The 19,188-nt window shown below is 40.6% G+C and overlaps 1 protein-coding gene across 5 annotated transcripts in view; it reads right to left on the reverse strand.

Moving 5' to 3' along the window:
• Positions 1–17,647, reverse strand: part of dnm2b (dynamin 2b) — a 43,457-nt gene extending 25,810 nt beyond the window's left edge. For 3 of the 5 annotated variants that reach the window (XM_077604919.1, XM_077604917.1, XM_077604918.1), the window contains exons 1-5: positions 17,144–17,581; positions 4,926–4,999; positions 4,264–4,413; positions 3,967–4,170; positions 707–805 (exon numbers count right to left, since the gene is read on the reverse strand). In XM_077604919.1, the coding sequence (XP_077461045.1) occupies positions 707–805; positions 3,967–4,170; positions 4,264–4,413; positions 4,926–4,999; positions 17,144–17,304 (688 nt within the window). In that variant the 5' untranslated portion in view covers positions 17,305–17,581. Of the gene's footprint in view, positions 1–706; positions 806–3,966; positions 4,171–4,263; positions 4,414–4,925; positions 5,000–17,143; positions 17,582–17,605 lie in introns of those variants that run through there. The other 2 variants (XM_077604916.1, XM_077604915.1) reach the window with 2 other exon arrangements.
• Between the last annotated feature and the right edge of the window lie 1,541 nt (positions 17,648–19,188).

The raw sequence follows: 19,188 nt of genomic DNA on the forward strand, positions 1-19,188 counted from the left end.
CCAAGTTTTCTCTTGACTCTGGGTGTGTAACATAATTTTAAGCTGTGTGTTTCTGTGCCTGTGTATTTATGTTCACTCACCTGCCACTCACAATTCCTCCCCATCTCCTAATCATTTTAATGTCTTAATAAATTATCTTCTTGTCTTTTTTTCTATTTTATTGCATACATACACATATTTGCATACATTTTTCATAGAAAATTGTTATACCTTTAGAATGTTGAAAGTTTAAGGCAGGGGTCTGCAACCCAAAATGTTGAAAGAGACATATTGGACGAAAAAAAACTAACAAAAAATGTCTGGAGCTGCAAAAAAAATTAAAAGCCTTATAATTAAGGCAACAAGGCAACTTCTATATTAGCCTACTATCAAATTGACTATGTTGGCTAAAAATACATCGTGAGCATTCATAATTAAATGTTTATTTTCCCTGCAGTGGATTCTGAAGACAAACACACTATGTGATGGCTCTGTTTGTAAGATGTCACCTCAAGTTTAACTTCATTGCAATATTAAAGAATTATGATTTATTGCTTTGATGAAATGAAAGAAATGTAATAAAGCAATGATTAAGATGGAGGCTTCTGAACGCATCAGAATGAACACAAAACTGAATTATTCAGGTTCTATCTGCTTAAAAAATTGGCTGCACCATCAATTGTTGGATCAGTAGGTGTAACTATTTTGCACGTGTCTGTGGTCTCACCCCTGCGGAGAGGTAGCAGTTTGTTTTCCAGAATGTCTCGAGCATCAGTCCCTTCATCCATTAAGTCCAACTTGGTAATCACTCCAATAGTCCGAAGACCTAAAGGACAAATATGTCACTATCAAAAAAGGTATTCTACTTAGCTAAATGTTAAAATCAACATAGGTCTACATAAAAGATATCGCAATTAGATTGGATTGGATAACTTTATTCATCCCGTATTCGGGAAATTTCATTGTTACAGTAGCAAGAGTGAGAATGCAGATACAGGAAAGACGTTTTAGACATAAATAGATAGGCAATAAGTTAATAAATAAATACATTAATTAATATAAAAATAAATAACTAAGTGTTGCTGAAATATATATATATAACAGTAGCAGTAAAACTTACAAATTCTGTACAAAAATTACAAATACAAACTTTTAAACAATTTATGTACAAAGGGAATTCACAGATGGGAGTTTTTAATACAAATTGTATGCAATGGCTTGCAAATACAGACGCTCCCCTACTTACGAACATTCAACTTACGAACAACGGTACATACGAACATGTCTGCAAATTGCGTTTAAGTCCAAAAATGTTCGCAAGTCCAATTTTGTATTTCGCGTCTTTTTCGGAGTAGTACTTCTTTCCGCCGCTAATACCGACGCCTGGCGCTGTGAGAGCTCAGCTCACCCAGCATCTACCTTCTTCGTTGCAATGCGGAAGTGCGTGAATGTATCTCCAGTGTGCAAAGAACCTTTTTCATTTGTATCATTAAATATCTCATGCATCCAATATTGAATATGGTTGGTAAAAAGCTAAAGGCTTCTATTGAGGGAGTTGCAAGGAAGAGGCAAGCCATTTCATTTGAAACGAGTGGCAATAATAACGAAGCTTGATCCGCCTGAGAGTGGTGAGCGTTGCACATTCAGTACCATTTATAAACAGAAAGATCGAGCAGCAGGACCCAAATATTGAACGTTGCACAAAGTTTGCAAATCAATTGAATGATGCCATACAGTGCTACTGCATCATTTATGATGAAAAAAAGAAGAAAACTGCAATCGTCATTAGGTCGCTTCTTTTGGCCAGTTTCTAATACATAAATCTATCTCTCTCTCTACAGTACTGTACATATTCTCTCCATTTTATTAAATGTTTTTTTTTTCAGTACAAACCAATGCGTGTTACTTATACAAGCCTTAAACATACACATGCACTTATATAAACCTTCAATATACTTATATAGGCCTTAAACATAAATTATAATACAAAATATAGCACTAAATCAACTTACAAACAAATTCAACTTATGAACAATCGCTCGGAACCAATTGCGTTCGTAAGTTGAGGAGTGTCTGTACTCTACATTGTTCGCGAATCGATCCGGGTTTCCATAGTCCTCCGAGTTCATTGGACGCCTATGACAGTCGATGGCAGCAACCGATGTGTTAGATGAGTCCGGGCGACCAAAAGACCGCGACCAAAAGACCGCGACCAAAAGACCGGCGACCAATCGACCGTGTACCTTCCTGCCCGCCTAGTTCCTGCCCGCCAAGTTCCTGCCCGCCAAGTTCCTGCTCGGCCATAAGCGGCGGCGACTCGCCGGGTCCCCTGGACGAGGGGGTCGGCGGCGGCGACTCTCCGGGCCCCCTGGATGAGGGGGTCGGCGGCGACTCTCCGGGCCCCCTGGACTAGGGGGCCGGCGGCGGCGACTCTCCAGGCCCCCTGGACGAGGGGGCCGGCGGCAGCGACTCTCCGGGCCCCCTGGACGAGGGGGCCGGCGGCAGCGACTCTCCGGGCCCCCTGGACGAGGGGGCCGGCGGCCCCCCGAGCAGCCAGGGTAAGGTGCCCGACGACTTTTCTTAGATTCTGATGTATGTTAAGGGCAGGGGGCTTAGCCATCGTGGATGCCCGCCGGACCGGCCACTCCAACGCCTTGTCACCGGCCGGCACGGACGCTCGCTGGACCGGCCACTCCGACGCCTCGTCACCGGCCGGCGCGGACGCCCCCCGGACCGGCCACTCCCACGCCTCGTCTCAGGCCAGCGCGGACGCCCGTCGATCCGGCCACTCCCACGCCTCGTCTCAGCCCGGCCGCCCACCGGACCGCCCACTCCCACGCCTCGTGGTGGGTGGGTGGTAGAGTGTGTGTGTGTGTGTGTGTGTGTGCGTGCTCGCCTGAAAATATGTGCCACGTTGCATTTGTAGTTTTTTCGCTTAATAAGGGGAATTCAAAATAAAATAATGGATAAGGAAATACATTTACTTTTGGGGGGATTTCGTACCTTGGATCTTTTTCGTAATTCGAGTCACTCATTTGCATATAAAAAACATTCGTACCCTGAAACTTTCGTACCTAGAGGAATTTGTAAGTAGAGGTATGACTGTAGTACAGTAATACCTATGTTTGACCGCCACCTCGTACACAAAGTGCGTGTTTCCCAATAAAAGCATAAATAAGTAATTTGAAAAGTCACGTCCAGGCAAGGTAATAGAAGAAAAAAAAATCTAAAATATTGCACAAAATTTATGTTCCATGGACTTTAATGTGAAGAACCCAGAGAGTGTTATTTGGTTATTATTTATTTAATAGTGTTATTAATTATTTTCTGACTTTTATTCTGTCAAGAATCTAGAAAGGCTTATTTGATTGCGGCTTTCTGGGAAAAATATTTTTTTACATTTAGGCACTTCTGCAATCGTCACACTTTTCCTGTTACAAACTAACTCTGGCCCCACATCAGAGAAGGGAAAAGTTATGTGGCCCTCACAGGAAAAAGTTTAGGGAGCCCTGGTTTAGAGTGTCCAAAAGCCTACCATTTGGTTTGCATGGTTTTAGTTTTCATTTTTCCCTACATTTAAATACTGTGTCCATTTTTGGTTAGCGCGTCGACCTCACAGTTTTGGGGTTGAGGGTTCGATCCCAAATCGGTCCTCACAGTGTGGAGTTTGCATACTCTACTCAGGCTTGCATGGGTTTTCTCCGAGACGAACAACCATTCATATTCACACTCATACCTAGGGGCAATTTAGAGTGTCCAATCAGCCTACCATCCATGTTTTTGGAGTGTGGGAGGAAACCGGAGTACCCAGAGAAAACCCACGCTGGCCCGGAGAGAACATGCAAACTCCACACATGAGGACCTGGATTCGAACCCAGGACCCTAGAACTGTGGGGCCAATGAGCTAACCACTCAATCACCGGGCCGTCTATACTGAATTATATTATATAAATGATTCTGAAAGATTCCAAATAACTCATCACCCACCCTGAGGATCCACCTCCTTGGCAATCTTGAGAGCATCAGAGTTGGCCAAATCTGTATTAGCCGGAGTGACAGCTAGTATGAGGCAGCTCTCCTTTGTGATGAACTGGAGCAGCATATCTCTGATCTGATATTCGATGTCTACAGGCTGGTCTCCTACAGCCACCTTAGTCATTCCGGGCAAGTCGATGAGGGTCAGGTTTAACACTAAGTGGCATTGACAGAAGGGAAATAGCAATTGCGACAAGATGACACAAAAACTTTTGCAGGTTTTATCTAAAATAGTGTGTTTCTCCTCACCATTAGGGGAGTAAACTCGGAGGTTGATTGGGATGGGTGAAATGCCCTTGTTGGATCCAGTCAGACGGTCAGTTTCTGCTTCAATTTCCTGACGGACTTCATCAAAGTCGACAAATTTACGACCTTTACAGTGGAGGAACTCTGCATATTCTGCATGAAGATAATATATAAATCGGATGATGCAGAGGAAAGGAAACACCAATTGGAAAGCAACAATTCTAGAGGAGGAGGCCTTTGCTATAAAGAAAAAAAAAGGAATAACTGCTGTTCAGACAAGTTTTGATGTTCACTCCTTTGCCTTTTTCTGTCTCCACTCCTTTTTGAAGTCAGTGTCATTGTCCTGTGTATCAATCGTCAATCTGATTTTTTTTAAATTATGACAGTTATCATACAACTAAGTCCAATTTCCCATTTTCAGTAAAATATTACTGCACACTTGAGACATATTTCTACCTTTTCTTCCGTGTGCACCACCTACTGTTTTCCACCTTTTTTCTGAGGGGAAAAGTGGAGGAATCGTTCTGAGTGAGGCATGAACCAAGATGAAGGCCAAAATTTGAGCAAATACAGATTTAATGTTAAGTAATATTCAATAAAACATTTAAGTCCCACAATGGGGACTTCTACAAGAATCCGTGTTTAAGCTTGAACTGTACACTTACCTGCTTTGTTGTTAACGAGTTGCAGGATAAGAGGACGACGTGTGACTATACCAGACCCTCTGGGCAAGAAGTCTCTGCAGAAGAGAGAGCAAAGATGTTTAAAAAATACTAATTCAACTAGTAACAGCGTATTGTGATAAGATTATTAAATTACAAAATCATTATCCTGAAATAGATTAATGTATCCAACCAGATATCTTGCGATTTAGTGAATGGGAAAAATGGTATGGCAATGTACCTCACATTAAAGAATGTAGTATGATATCTAACATGAATAAAAAGGGTGCAAAAAAGACAGGAACAAGAAGCTTTCTAGTTCCCTTTGTTTACATAGGAGTTCTTCAGAATGGAAACTCCTGTTCAATAGAATTGTGATTATTTCCAGGTCTGTGGTGACACATCACTCTCAGCAATGACAACGGCGCTGTTTTTATTAGAGCTACAATATTGGTGATAATCTCCGCAAAATAAATAATCACAAAAAAACTAGACGCATGGGTTGGTAACCTTTTTGACAGAGAGACCCATAAATAATTCATTTTTTCAAATGTTCTTCCTTGAGAGCCATACTTAAAATCTTAAAGTCAAAATACATGTGGATGTTTGCATGTCTTTGGTCATTTCACCACTGTTAAAGTGCAAATACTCTGAATTATTTTGAGAACATTGTTACGCTGTTACTAATCAATGAGTATAAATGAAAGTATGCATGCAGAAAGGTCTAATTAAAAATAATGATTAAAGCGGCACCAGACTGTCTTAGCTCGCTCAACAGCGGTTTCCATATTTTAGCTCTCAGATTAGCAGAGAGCCATATGCACCCATCAAAAGAGCCAGATGTGGCTCCCGAGCCCTGGACTAGTGTAACAATGTCGATTTTCTCGTAACTCAAACAAACGTTTCCCATTGAAATGAACTAAAAACAAATTAATTTGTTGCAACCCTCTGAAAAAACACCAAAAACAGGATATTGGATTGGAAAAATGTTTTATGTGTTCTAATTCCCCATCTATTAACAAAGTATCAAATAACTAGTGGTTTAATAGTAAACTAAAATGTGTTTAATAGAACTAAAATTAGACAGATTTCGCGGAGGGTAGAGAGAGAGGGACAGAGGGGGCTCGAGGGGGGAGACTTTTTGCACGGCAACGCGTTCGTAACATAACAAACAAATTTAAATGAACTTGGATTACGATGCAGACACACTCAAAAACAAGTTTAATCTAACCTTACACTAAACTTGATTCTAATTTTGTTTTAAATTTTGATACCTTTCTTCTCCCGGGTTGGCTCTATTTGCCCTGCCTCCACCCTGAGTTTCAGATGCAACCTATCGATGGTAGTTTGCTTTTGTATTCCCTTCAAAATATTTCGAAAATTATGCACACAAATGTCCTCACAATAGGATAATGCACGACCACTTGCCCACAAGTAGTACATATAACTCTCATATTGGCGATCGCCTCGCCATTCGCAATGACTAACGGGGGAAAAAAACACTGAAAAAATGCAACGCTCCGCACAGTGCTCGCAGACATTACAAGAGGGAGTTGCGACCAGAGAGACATTACACGAGGGAGTTGCGGGGAGAGAGACAGTGCCCATGATGTTCTTATGAGCAGCCTCTCGTGTCCGCTGTCTGCTCGAATATCAAAATGTGTCTCGTATCTCAAGATAAATATTTGCCCGAAATTTTACTTGTATCTCAAATTTCTTGTATGTCGGGCCACTCGTATGTCAAGGTACCACTGTAGTTCTAATATTTAATAAATATACAGTATTTGATAATTGCACTTGTGTACCTGTATTTCTGTATAGCCGCGAAAACATGTATTGATGTAATAATGGGGGTGATCATACTTTGCGGTTTTTCGTTTATCGCGGCCATGTTGGGTCTACATTAACCGCGATATTTGAGGGATTACTCTAGTATGTTAGTAAAATAGGGGTGATCCTACTTCGCGTTTTTTTACTGTAGTCGTGACGATGGTTACAAGTGCTCTAACAAATACCTGTCGATTAACGTTTGTGTTTTATTTCTTTGCAAAGCTTGTTTATGTGGCCAAGTTAGAAATGTAACATATGTGGCAAATCTGTTCCAATAAGCAATTCTTGACACACAAATGCATGCACAAGCATGCCTTTTATCCAATGCTGACGGAGCATTCAGGAAGTTACACAACAATGAATCCCATCCTTCTTCCTCAGTACTTCCTATCAGTTGTGAAAGCGGCAAACGGAATTCTTTGACTACAGATGAACACTCAAGTCATATCTCTATACCGAATGAGTGAAAGACATGTTTAAAGGTACAATGAACAATGAATGCAAGTCAAATGTAAAAAAGCTTAAAAGGAAAGTGTACATTTACATAAAGAAAGACAGAAACTGAACCAAGACATTCTAAAATCATCACAGGTAAAATAAAAGTAATTTGGGGACTATAAACAGTTGCTTTTTCCCTCGTTTTGAATCTCGCGACAGAGACCAGTGCGGTTGGTTTATGGATACTACAGGCTAATGAACTGTGCTATATGGGTGTAAAAAAAGCCATAATAAATAATAATGAACACCAGCGTTTTATAGAGTCCAGTTTTCTTATACAATTCAGTTGGTGTGGCTTATAGTCAGGTGGACCATTAAGTTAAAAAAATGAAAAAAATTACAGTATATACCTGCGATACTTGGTTTTAGATGTCACAAGCAAGTTTAGAACCAAAAGACAATTGTTACGCTATTAAGAAAAAATCTCTTTTGAAAAATGGTTGTTTACCAAATAAAAGATTGAGTTTACACACTTAGAGAAGGTGAAGAAATTCAATCACTCGTCTATTAGGATCCGACAGCCATTTCTGGCCACCATAAAAAATGTCAACTCTCTACGTTGCACGGTTTGGACAAACGTAGCAAAAGAATCTTAACATACACACACACTCCCACACCCATAAATCACGTTTTATAAGTATTATAGATTAATTTATTATTGTTATTAGCACCTATTTTGTTCAATAGCTCCCAAGCCATTAGACAGATTGACACCAAATTTACAGAAAAGATAGGTAATTACCTTGTGTTTAACAAACACCTTTTAGTTTTTCAATAACACACTCCATTTATGAACTATTAATTTATTATTGTTGTTAGAACCTAATACCTTCAATAATTTCCAAGCCATTTGACTTATTTACACCAAATTTACAGAAAAGATAGGTAATTACCTTAATGAACACCTTTTAGATTTTCAATAACACATTTCATTTATTAATTATTAATTTATTACTATTATTAGCACCTAATATCTTCAATAGCTCAAGAGAGCAGCAAGCTAACATATTTCAGGTCAGGCATACTCATTGATAGTACTTGCAAATGCTCAAAGCTTGGGTTTACACACTTAGAGAAGGTAAAGAAATTCAATCACTTGTCTATTAGGATTCGACAGCCGCATCTGGCCACCATAAAAAAATTCAACTCTATACAATGCACGGTTTGGAACCAACAGCCGTTTCTGACCACCATAATGTCAACTCTCTACGCCAGCGAGTTTCCAGGTACACACACACATCCATGCGCACATCACGCTTTATAAGGATTATGGAATAGATAAAGCATGATTTATGGATGTCTTATAACTCTCGTCACGACAGAAAAAAAAGTGTTCCGGGGAGCACCTAGAAACTCAATGGCGGACCAATCAGCCACGCAGTGCGATTAGGGCACATGATGTAAAAACAATGATTCATACATCAACTCTGCTTTCAACTGTAACAAATAAAAGGTGAAGAAATCAATCATCTATTAGGATCCGACAGCCATTTCCGGCCATCCAAAAATATTTCAACTCTCTACATTGCACGGTTTGGACAAACATAGCAAGAGAATCTTAACATACACACACATACACACACACACACACACACACACACACATACACACACACACATGCTTTAGAAGGATTATAGATGACAGAGACAAAATGAACAAGTACATCCTTTATATTGAGCAAAACGCCACATTAGCACCACCATGACTGACCAGTAATGGAAACATAAAAGGCTTTGTTAAAAAAAAAGTATGTATATTAGAATCAGAATGTACTTCTACAATGGATATACTTTGGACAGCATGCCAACAAATGTACATGTTTGTATCTATCAATGGTTTATGGGTTAAATTCTTTCACATTGTAGAGGAGTAGTAATAAAACTATTAATAAAGAGTAATAATACATTAAGCAAACTACAGTGCAATCCTTTCTTTTACCATACTGCAAGTGTGACAAAAGGATTCAAACAGCCGACAAGAAGGTCACAGCTGAAATTTGAACCCCAAATGTCACAGGGGAACAAAACAAAAATTGTTAAAAAAGAAAAGGTAAAATTTTGAAGAAAAAGTAAAAATGAAATTGTGGCCTCCATAAAACAAATTTGTAGCAGTTTTTAACATTGTGAACAGTCAAAAAGAGGACTATTTGTTACGTCTTTAGGGAGACGTCAAGGCGATGTACGAAGAATTAGGACCCAATCGCAGGGAAGCAGGCGAGGGAAATAGTGCTCATACCAAAACTTTAATAACTTCGGCAGGATCTTAAAAAATAATAAAGACTTAGAAATCAAATCACAAAACCTAGGGAAAACTAGGGAAAACACGGGGAATCGAGGAACGATGTAACACAGACACATGGCGAGGGAAATAAGGCAGACAATCCGACGATGACATAATATTCAGTGGGGTTTAAATAGACAAAACCGGAGCTAATTTTGAATGACGTGCAGCTGCCCGAGCACAAGAGCAGGAGGGACAAACAAGAGTAGGGAAACAAACATCAGAACACAGGGAGAAAGCAATGGAAAAACAATAACAAGCTACTACTAACACTATTAAGTTCTGTTATTCAAGTAAAAAAATGGACATCTCCTACTTCCCCAGAATTAAATCTATCAACCAGCTCCTTGATTTGGTTCATTTCATCACTTTTATTTCAAATTGGACCCTCGAAATAGCCACAACAGAGTCAATGGTCGTACTGGGATGACTTAAACTTGGAGAAAATATAATAGATAACCATATTTATTTGCTGTTTTTGAGGAATAAAAAGGCAATTAAACCGGAGCACTAAACAAACAAAATTAACAGCTTTATTATTAGACTCATTGATCAACAACAAAATATCTCAGGCACCCTTTGTAAAAAGCTGTTAGTGAGTGTGTCATGTACACATGACAGTGCAGCTGGTGACATCACTGACAAACCCACACATTAACGCATCAATGGTTCCACTGTCTCTCCCAGGAACCGCTAGGAACCCAAAGACAAAAGGGGAAAGGAAGGCAGAGCAACGAAAGCCACATTCCCAATCTCAAAAATGACAACATCGTGGAATGTAGATGGGTCAGATGTTCCTTTTCTCAACTCAGATGACCAATAATTAATTGCATGAACTCTGTGTGGCTGCAAGTCCAATGATGCTCCAACACAGGTGTCAAACTGATTTCAGAAAGGGCCAAGAGGGTGCAGATTTTTCTCCCGAATGAAAGAGCGCAGACAGTAGGCCTATGAGGAGGTCTGCTGGAAGAAGCGGCCCCTGACTGCCTGCAATCAACTGATTGCAGTTGTAAGAGGACAGATTGGTGAAAAGGTGTCATATTGGTGGGTTGGAACGAAAACCTGCACCCATTCGGCCCTTTTCTGGAATGAGTTTAACATCTATGCTCTAACAGTTGCTTTCTTGTTAGGAGTCTGGAGGGGGACCTCATTAGGATTCTGTCAGTCTAACTCAAGAAGCTCACAAATCCAGCAGTGTTGGCTTCCTGAAAGACTCCAACACAAGTACAGTTATCAAGATCAAGAAGTGCATTTAATAAAATGTTACAGTTATAGGAACATGAAAAGACTGCAATGTATGTCTAAATATAATCTATCTATGAAAAAAATGTGAATACTTTAAGTACTGTACTCACAGTGAAAATAGTTCCTCTCCGCTTGATTTAAGTCCAAGTGAAAAGATTTTTGGGAGCTTTAGTCCAAGTCTTTTTCATCAGATTCGAGAGGCATTGGATCATTGATGGAATCTTCAGGGGGCGCCGTAGGGGAGCTTTTCAGGAGCTTTTGCGAGAGGTAATCGGTGCACAAGGAAGATGTTGATGGGGAGTTGTGACCGCTGTTTCTTTTGTTATACGAAATTGCTTTTCTACAAGGACATGACACTGTCAAGGCGATTGCCATATTCGATGGCTAAGACCATGTTGTCATCAATCTCTGGGACACTTTGTTTCAAACTCTGACGTCCATCCATCTTAGCCGCCCAGAGAGCTCTATTTTTGGATAAAGGTGACGGCGTCCACCTTAACGTCATCTGGAGCTTGCACTTTGAAAAATTTCTGGGAAATTCCACCATCAGCTCCGCTATCCCGAGGCTCCCGGCCATCCGCTAAGGGAGCTCTTTTTTCGGTTCAGGACCACGTCGTTTGCCGTAAGGTCGTCCGGGCCTCACATTTCTGAAAAAAAAACAACTTCGCCAAGGCTCTCTGCCGCCCAGTTCGCCGAGCAAGCTCTATTTTCAAATAAGCACCGTAAGGTGGTATGGGGCTCGCATTTCTGAAAAAAATCAACCATCACAGAGGCTACTGGCCACTCAGATACCTCTATTATCGGATAAAATGACCATTCGCTGCCCGATTTAATCGGTGCTGAGTTGAGTCACAGTCCCCTGTCTTCCGCCATTTTCTTAGTGGCAAGCGAGAGACAAGGAAGTGTCTTCGAAAGTCGCATATATATATATATATATATATATATACCGTATTTATTTGCATATAAGCCGCCCGCGCATGTAAGCCGCACCCTGATAATTGCCTAGAATTTTTTTTATTTTACAATTTCTCGCGTATAAGCCGCCCCCTGATTCCCAATTTTCACCTCCATATTCATGGTTTTAATAGGGAATACAAATGTGTTACTTTGAAGGGAAAATCTTAAGAAAAATCATCACAAGTGGTATTTCTGAGATACTGTATGAATAAAAAGCACATTATTAGGGTCAATATCATAAGGAAGTTAATATGCCTGTCTTTGTAAATGCAAAATATCAAATTATTCAGTTTGAAAGAAGACATAAGTCTATTTTGATGAGAACCTGATGCTTTCTAATTACAGAAATTACACTTTTCTTACCAGAAGTTTAAGATGTTGTGGCAGCCATATTGCTTCTAATGTCAAAATATCTCAATTCTTGGTTCGATGGTTCATATTACTCCAATAGTTGTCACTTTCGAACAAGAATTACAACGAAAAAAATGGAATATTAGCAACTTAGCTTAGCGTTGCGATGTTCTTTGATAGCGGTGGGACACCTCATCTACCCGGATACTCCAGTCAGAGAGTGAGACGAAGGCACACAGATGATTCTTCAGCTTCTTTTATATCAAATTCAAGTAATTGACAATGTAGAGCATTTTTGTTTGACAACACATTCCAGTCAACTTTGATGAACACTGAACCAAACTCCGCTGGAAACGTTTGCGGTGCTCTTTACTAAAGACTACAACTCAAACTACAACTATAGGACCCCAAGCTGTCCGCCTAGGTACCTGAACGAAAAGAAGGACATCACCTGCCTTTTAATGAAAACAACAGAAAACATAGAAAATGTATAACAATCAAAGTGGAATTTTGTTTTATTTCAAAATCAAGGCTACCCGTGTCTGGCCATTCAAAGCATGTTTAACTAGGTTTATACGTCAGCACCCTAGGTAAGATGGCTGCCCTGGACCTAGGTAAGATGGATGTGCCCGGAGCGAGCAGTCATGGGAACCTGAGTTTTTTCACGTTTTATGCAAGATACGGTTTATGTTTTTCCTTGAAATTCATTCATGGACGTCAAAATAAATTTTGTTTAGCGTTTATCTGTTTATCTTTTCTCTATTTTGAAATTAATAAAAGTATCGGCCGAATTTGTGACATCACGCGCCGACACAACTGCGCCATCTTGAAGTGACGTCATCGTGTCGCCACGCCGTCAATTTGCAGTTTTTTTGCATGTGTTTTTATGCGCACCCTCGATTCAGTCACCATTTTTTTGGTCCGACAAAAGCGGCTTATATGTGAGTAAATACGGTGTGTACGTATATATATATATATATATATATATATATATATATATATATATATATATATATATATATATATATATATATATATACACAGTGGTACCTCGAGATACGAGCTTAATCCGTTCCGGGACTGAGCTCGTATGACAAGATTCTCGTAACTCGAGCGGAAGTTTCCCATTGAAATGAATGGGAAACAAATTAATTCGTTCCAACTCTCTGAAAAAAACACCAAAAACAGGATGTTGGATTGAAAAAAATGTTTTATTTCTTATAATTCGCCATATATTGACAAAGTAATAAATAACGAGTGGTTTAATAGAAATAAAGTGTTTAATCTAACTAAAATTGGGCGGATTTCGCCGAGGGGAGAGGGGGACAAAAGGGGCGGGGGGCTTCGTTTTTTTTTCTCCACACAACGCACTCGTAAACGGAACAAACACTCCACCCTCACGTTCGCTATCGATGGGCTGTTTGCTGTCGTACTATGCCCTTCAAAATATTCCGAAAATGATGCACACAAATGTCCTCACAATCGGAAAACGCACGACCACTTGCCAACGAGGAGCAGTCTTTTATCAGCGATCGCGGCGCTGCTCATGGGAGCTTCAGGGGCGCTGGCTAGCGGCTCCTTTTAGCTTGTAGCATCTGTGTTCGCATCCCCTCGAACGGCGCCTATGATAGAGTTGCTACCGGGGATGCTGTTGCGAGCCAGTGCCCCTGATGTTCTTATGAGCAGCCAACGAGAAGTAATATAATACTCCTCGTATTAGATAAAAATAACAGGAAATGCAGCAGCTGAGCTTACCCACGTATTGATTGTGGGTAACGTTTTATTCTGAGTGCCATTGCCTGTCGGCGTTGTGTGCACGAGTATACTTCATTACCCAGAAAGCCCTCTTTTCCCCGCGCATGCGCGTTGTGCGTTTCCTGGTCTGAATAACTCATCCGGTGCTCGTAAATATTGTTATACACAAAAGATATGCAAAAAAAATGCCATGGCCACCTGGCTTGGTCGCATCACGAAATTTTGACCGCATCACGGGCGAATTATTCGATCGAAATGTCCCCCGTAAGACGAGCATTTTGTATGACGAGCGGTCGTATGACGAGGTACCACTGTATGTATGTATGTATGTATGTATGTATGTATGTATATACAGACACTCCTCAACTTACAAACGCAATTGGTTCCGAGCGATTGTTCATAAGTTGAATTTGTTTGTAAGTTGATTTAGTGCTATATTTTGTATTATAATTTATGTTTAAGGCCTATATAAGTATATTGAAGGTTTATATAAGTGCATTTGTATGTTTAAGGCTTGTATAAGTAACACGCATTTGTTTGTACTGAAAAAAAAAACATTTAATAAAATGGAGAGAATATGTACAGTACTGTAGAGAGAGAGATAGATTTATGTATTAGAAACTGGCCAAAAGAAGCGACCTAATGACGATTGCACAGTTTTCTTCTTTTTTTCATCATAAATGATGCAGTAGCACTGTATGGCATCATTCAATTGATTTGCAAACTTTGTGCAACGTTCAATATTTGGGTCCTGCTGCTCGATCTTTCTGTTTATAAATGGTACTGAATGTGCAACGCTCACTACTTTCTGACGCGCATCAAGCTTCGTTATTATTGCCACTCGTTTCAAATGAAATGGCTTGCCTCTTACTTGCAACTCCCTCAATAGAAGCCTTTAGCTTTTTACCAACCATATTCAATATTGGATGCATGAGATATTTAATGATACAAATGAAAAAGGTTCTTTGCACACTGGAGATACATTCACGCACTTCCGCATTGCAACGAAGAAGGTAGATGCTGGGTGAGCTGAGCTCTCACAGCGCCAGGCGTCGGTATTAGCGGCGGAAAGAAGTACTACTCCGAAAAAGACGCGAAATACAAAATTGGACTTGCGAACATTTTTGGACTTAAACGCAATTTGCAGACATGTTCGTATGTACCGTTGTTCGTAAGTTGAATGTTCGTAAGTAGGGGAGCGTCTGTATATATATATATATATATATATATATATATATATATATATATATATATATATATATATATATATATATATATATATATATATATATATATACAGATACAGACATAGTATATCATATTTTCTCCTATATTAGCCACCTCTGCATATAAGCCGTACATTTAAAATTGCCTTAAAATTATTGAATTTTAAAATTCCCCACATATACGACAACCCCTGATTTCCTATTTTCACCTCCATTTGCATGGTTTTAATCGGGAGTACAAGTGTGTTACCTTGAAGGAAAAATCTTAAGAAAATTCATTGCACGTGGTATTTCTGAGATACTGTATGAATCGAAAGGACCGTCTGCTGGATTGCACATTCCGAAAGGGCGTTGCCTGAACGTAGACCAATTTAAAAAGTAAGTCACCAAGAAGTGTGTCCTTAGCGGTCTAGTTTGTCATCTCTAGGTAAGATAGCAGAGCCCTGAGTGAGCACAAGTGAGTTTTTTCACGTTTTATGCAAGATATGGTTTATGTTTTTCCTTGAATTTCATTCTTAAACATCAAAAGAAATTTTGTTTTGCGTTTTATCTGTTTATCTTTTCTCTATTTTGAAATAAATGACTGTATCGGCCGCAAGTCTAATTTGAATGAATGAATAATAATAGCTGAGGGAACATAACTAGATCAGATCACGTAAGCACGTGAGACATTGACCTTTTATATGCTGTGAATAGCCAATAAAAGAAGCAACAGACGGCCTTGAGAAATAAATGCTATCTTAAAAACGTTGTTAATGTTTAAGGTATACAGGTGTACAGTAATACCTTGACCTACGAGTGCCCCGACATACGAGGAATTTGAGATACGAGTAAATTTCCGAGCAAATATTTACCTTGAGATACGGGACAACTTTTGAGATACGAGCATACGAGACAAATTTTGAGATACGAGCATACGAGACAGCGAGAGACTGCTTATGAATTCATGATCTTTCTCGCCGCATCTTACTCCTGCAAAGATCTCTACGAACACTGGGCGGAGCGTTGCATTTTTTGGGCGTTAGTCTGTGCAGAATTAAGGGAAACACAATGGGTCCAAAGCAAGCCGGTGCAATGAAGGGTAGTGTGAAGAAAAGGCGTATGATGACAATTGATATTAAGCACGAAATCATTGAAAACCATGAGTAGTGTACGCGTGACTGAGCTGGCTCGCCATTACGTATGGAGAAGCAGGAAGTTCACCTCGAAAGCCGCGGTGGAATACATAAACGCTTTGCCTTGGTTATTGCACAAGAAGGTTTAAATTTAGTGTAACATAAGATTAAAACTTTTTTATGTGTGTATAGGAATCTAAGTTCATTTAAGTCAAATTTAAAGTTTATGTTATGTTACAAATGGGCGGCCCAGTGGAGCAAGTGTTTAGTGCGTCGGCCTCACAGCTCTGGGGTCCTGGGTTCAAATCCAGGTCACGTCTAACTGTGTGGAGATTGCATGTTCTCGCCGGATACTCCGGTTTCCTCCCACATTCCAAAAACATGCATGGTAGGTAGGCTGATTGGACACTCTAAATTGCCCCTCTGTTAGTAAATGGTGAATTACAACCAATAAATAATATCCTGTTATTTGTTTTTTTTCAGACTGTGGGAACGAATTAATTTGTATTTAGTTCATTTCTATGGAAAACATTGATTTGAGATAAGAGTAGATCGACATACGAGCTCAGTCCCGGAACGCTATAAGGGTCGCGGGGGGTGCTGGAGCCTAGCCCAGCTAACTGTGGGCACAAGGCGGGGGATACCCTGAATCGGTGGCCAGCCAATCGCAGTGCACAAGGAGACGGACAGCCATTGACCTTCACACTCATACCTAGGGGCAATTTAGAGTGTTCATGTCACAGTGAGGATCCACCTGGGATTGGACCCTCGACCCCGTCTTCACGGACTTGCGCAAAAAGCGTAATGCATGATGGTGAATAGGTCATCTTCCAAAAATGAAAATTGATAGCGCCGAGTTGGCGATTTTCAGACAACACAGAAGTGACAAACAATTACTGAACCGAATATTTATGACTTTACAGATGTTAGACGTACTTTTTAAAAGTAATTTAAACAATACAACCTGCCAACAAAATTCTCCAACACCGAGCTCTTCCCCGCGCTTTGCCCACCGACGACCGCTATTTGCGGGAGTTCCAAGTTGCAACACTGTCCGATGGAACTGAAGGCGTCCTGGAGCTTGTTGATGAGGGGAATGAGGTCTTCCATCCCCCGGTTTCCCATCGTAGCACGCCGGTCTTGGCACCAATCTGCACAGTGGCTCCAAGTGCTTGTCTACAATGCATACAAGGCCGACTGGTTACTTATCCAAAGTTCCAGATGGAATGGCGGGGATCATATGCCCGCCCCCACCTCCAAAAAAATGAGAAAATAACACAAGTTCACACGTCTCAAATGCACTCCTAGAGCAGGCTTGGTCACGAATTGTTCCGACACTGACTGAAAACTTTGTTATCATCCGGTGAGGCGACACAGAACCAGGCTACGCCATGCAACTAGGGCCCGCCCCCCAAATTACTCTTACCTCACATTGGTTTTCTGGGCCGTCGATCAATATCCACGTAGTAGTAAATTTTACAACAAGGTGAATTTTCACACGAGTTTAATGTTGGTCTCATAAGACAAAAATACACGTTGGTGCAAAAAATAAATACAAATGACGATGAGTGAGTAAAAAGACGTCACACAGTCACATAGAGAAATATTTCATGGTTTTCCGCTGAGAATTTTTTGAAATACTACTCTCCCAATGATGTTGGTTTTTTCCTCATTTTTAAAAACATCCAAACATTTTTTTAAAAGATAACAACAAATAAAATAGAGAATGGTTGCTCTTTTCTCCTTTTATCTTTCAATAAATTAAAACAAATATCACATTTTACTACTTTTGATTTTTGATTAAAAAAGATGAAGAAAATGAATATTTAATGTTTTCCCACACTTTTTCTTTAAAACCTCTCTCTCTCATTTTCTGAACCGCTCAATCCTCATCAGGATCGCAGGGGTTGCTGGAGCCTATCCCAGCTGACTCCAGGCCAGAGGCAGGGGACACCCTGAATTGGTGTCCAGCCAATCGCAGGGCAAAAGGAGACAAACAACCATTATCGCTCGCAATCATACCTAGGGGCAATTTAGAGTGTCCAATCAGCCTACTATGCATGTTTTTGGAATGTGGGAGAAAACCGGAGTGCCCGGAGGAAACCCATGCAGGCTCGGGGTGAACATGCAAACTCCACACAGGTGGACTTGACCTGGATTTGAACCCAGGATCCCAGAGCTGTGAGGCCGACGCACTAACCATTAGCGTCACCGGGCTGCCCTATTTAAAACCTGTAATTTAAATTAAAAAAAAAAAATTGAATACTTGATATTAAAACACTCAAGATGAGAATTTGGAAACAATTTAATTTCTATAAATCAGAACTACTGTCACTTCATTAAACCATTAATTTTGGCAGCATAGTTGGCAGACATAATGACCCTCTCAATAAAACCGTAACTTTGACGTGAACCACGAGAAAAATGTGTGTGATACCCCTGGTATATACAGTAGATTGTGTAAATAGAGCAGTGCCTGCCTGTATGTCTCATCTCATCTCTCATCTCATTTTCTGAACCGCTTTATACTCATTAGGGTAGCGGGGGGTGCTGGGGCATATCCCAGCTGATTCCAGGACAGAGGCAGGGAACACCTGGATCAGTGGCTAGCCGATCGCAGGGCAAAAGGAGACGGACAACCATGCACACTCACACCCATACCTAGGGGCAATTTAGAGTGTCCAATCGCCTTCCATGCAGGCCCTGGGAGAACATGCAAACTCAACACACGTGGACCGATCATGGATTTGAACCCAGGAGCCCAGAGCTCTGAGGTCGACACGCTAACCACTCGCACCAGCGGGCCGCCTGCCTGTATGTCTTCCATGTCAATGAAGTGAAATTTGATAATTTGAAACTAAATCAACCGTGCTGATCGCTCTTCCACCGCGTGCCCATGAGATAGCAAGGGGCTGGCCGATGCTGCGGTTGTCCGATCCAGCCCATGAGGAAACGGGGGACTGGCTGGTGCGGCGGTCGTGCAATCTGGCCCACGAGGAAGTGGGGGGC

This window comes from Stigmatopora argus, chromosome 7, assembly GCF_051989625.1.
Source record: "Stigmatopora argus isolate UIUO_Sarg chromosome 7, RoL_Sarg_1.0, whole genome shotgun sequence".
Taxonomy (NCBI): Eukaryota; Metazoa; Chordata; class Actinopteri; order Syngnathiformes; family Syngnathidae; genus Stigmatopora; species Stigmatopora argus.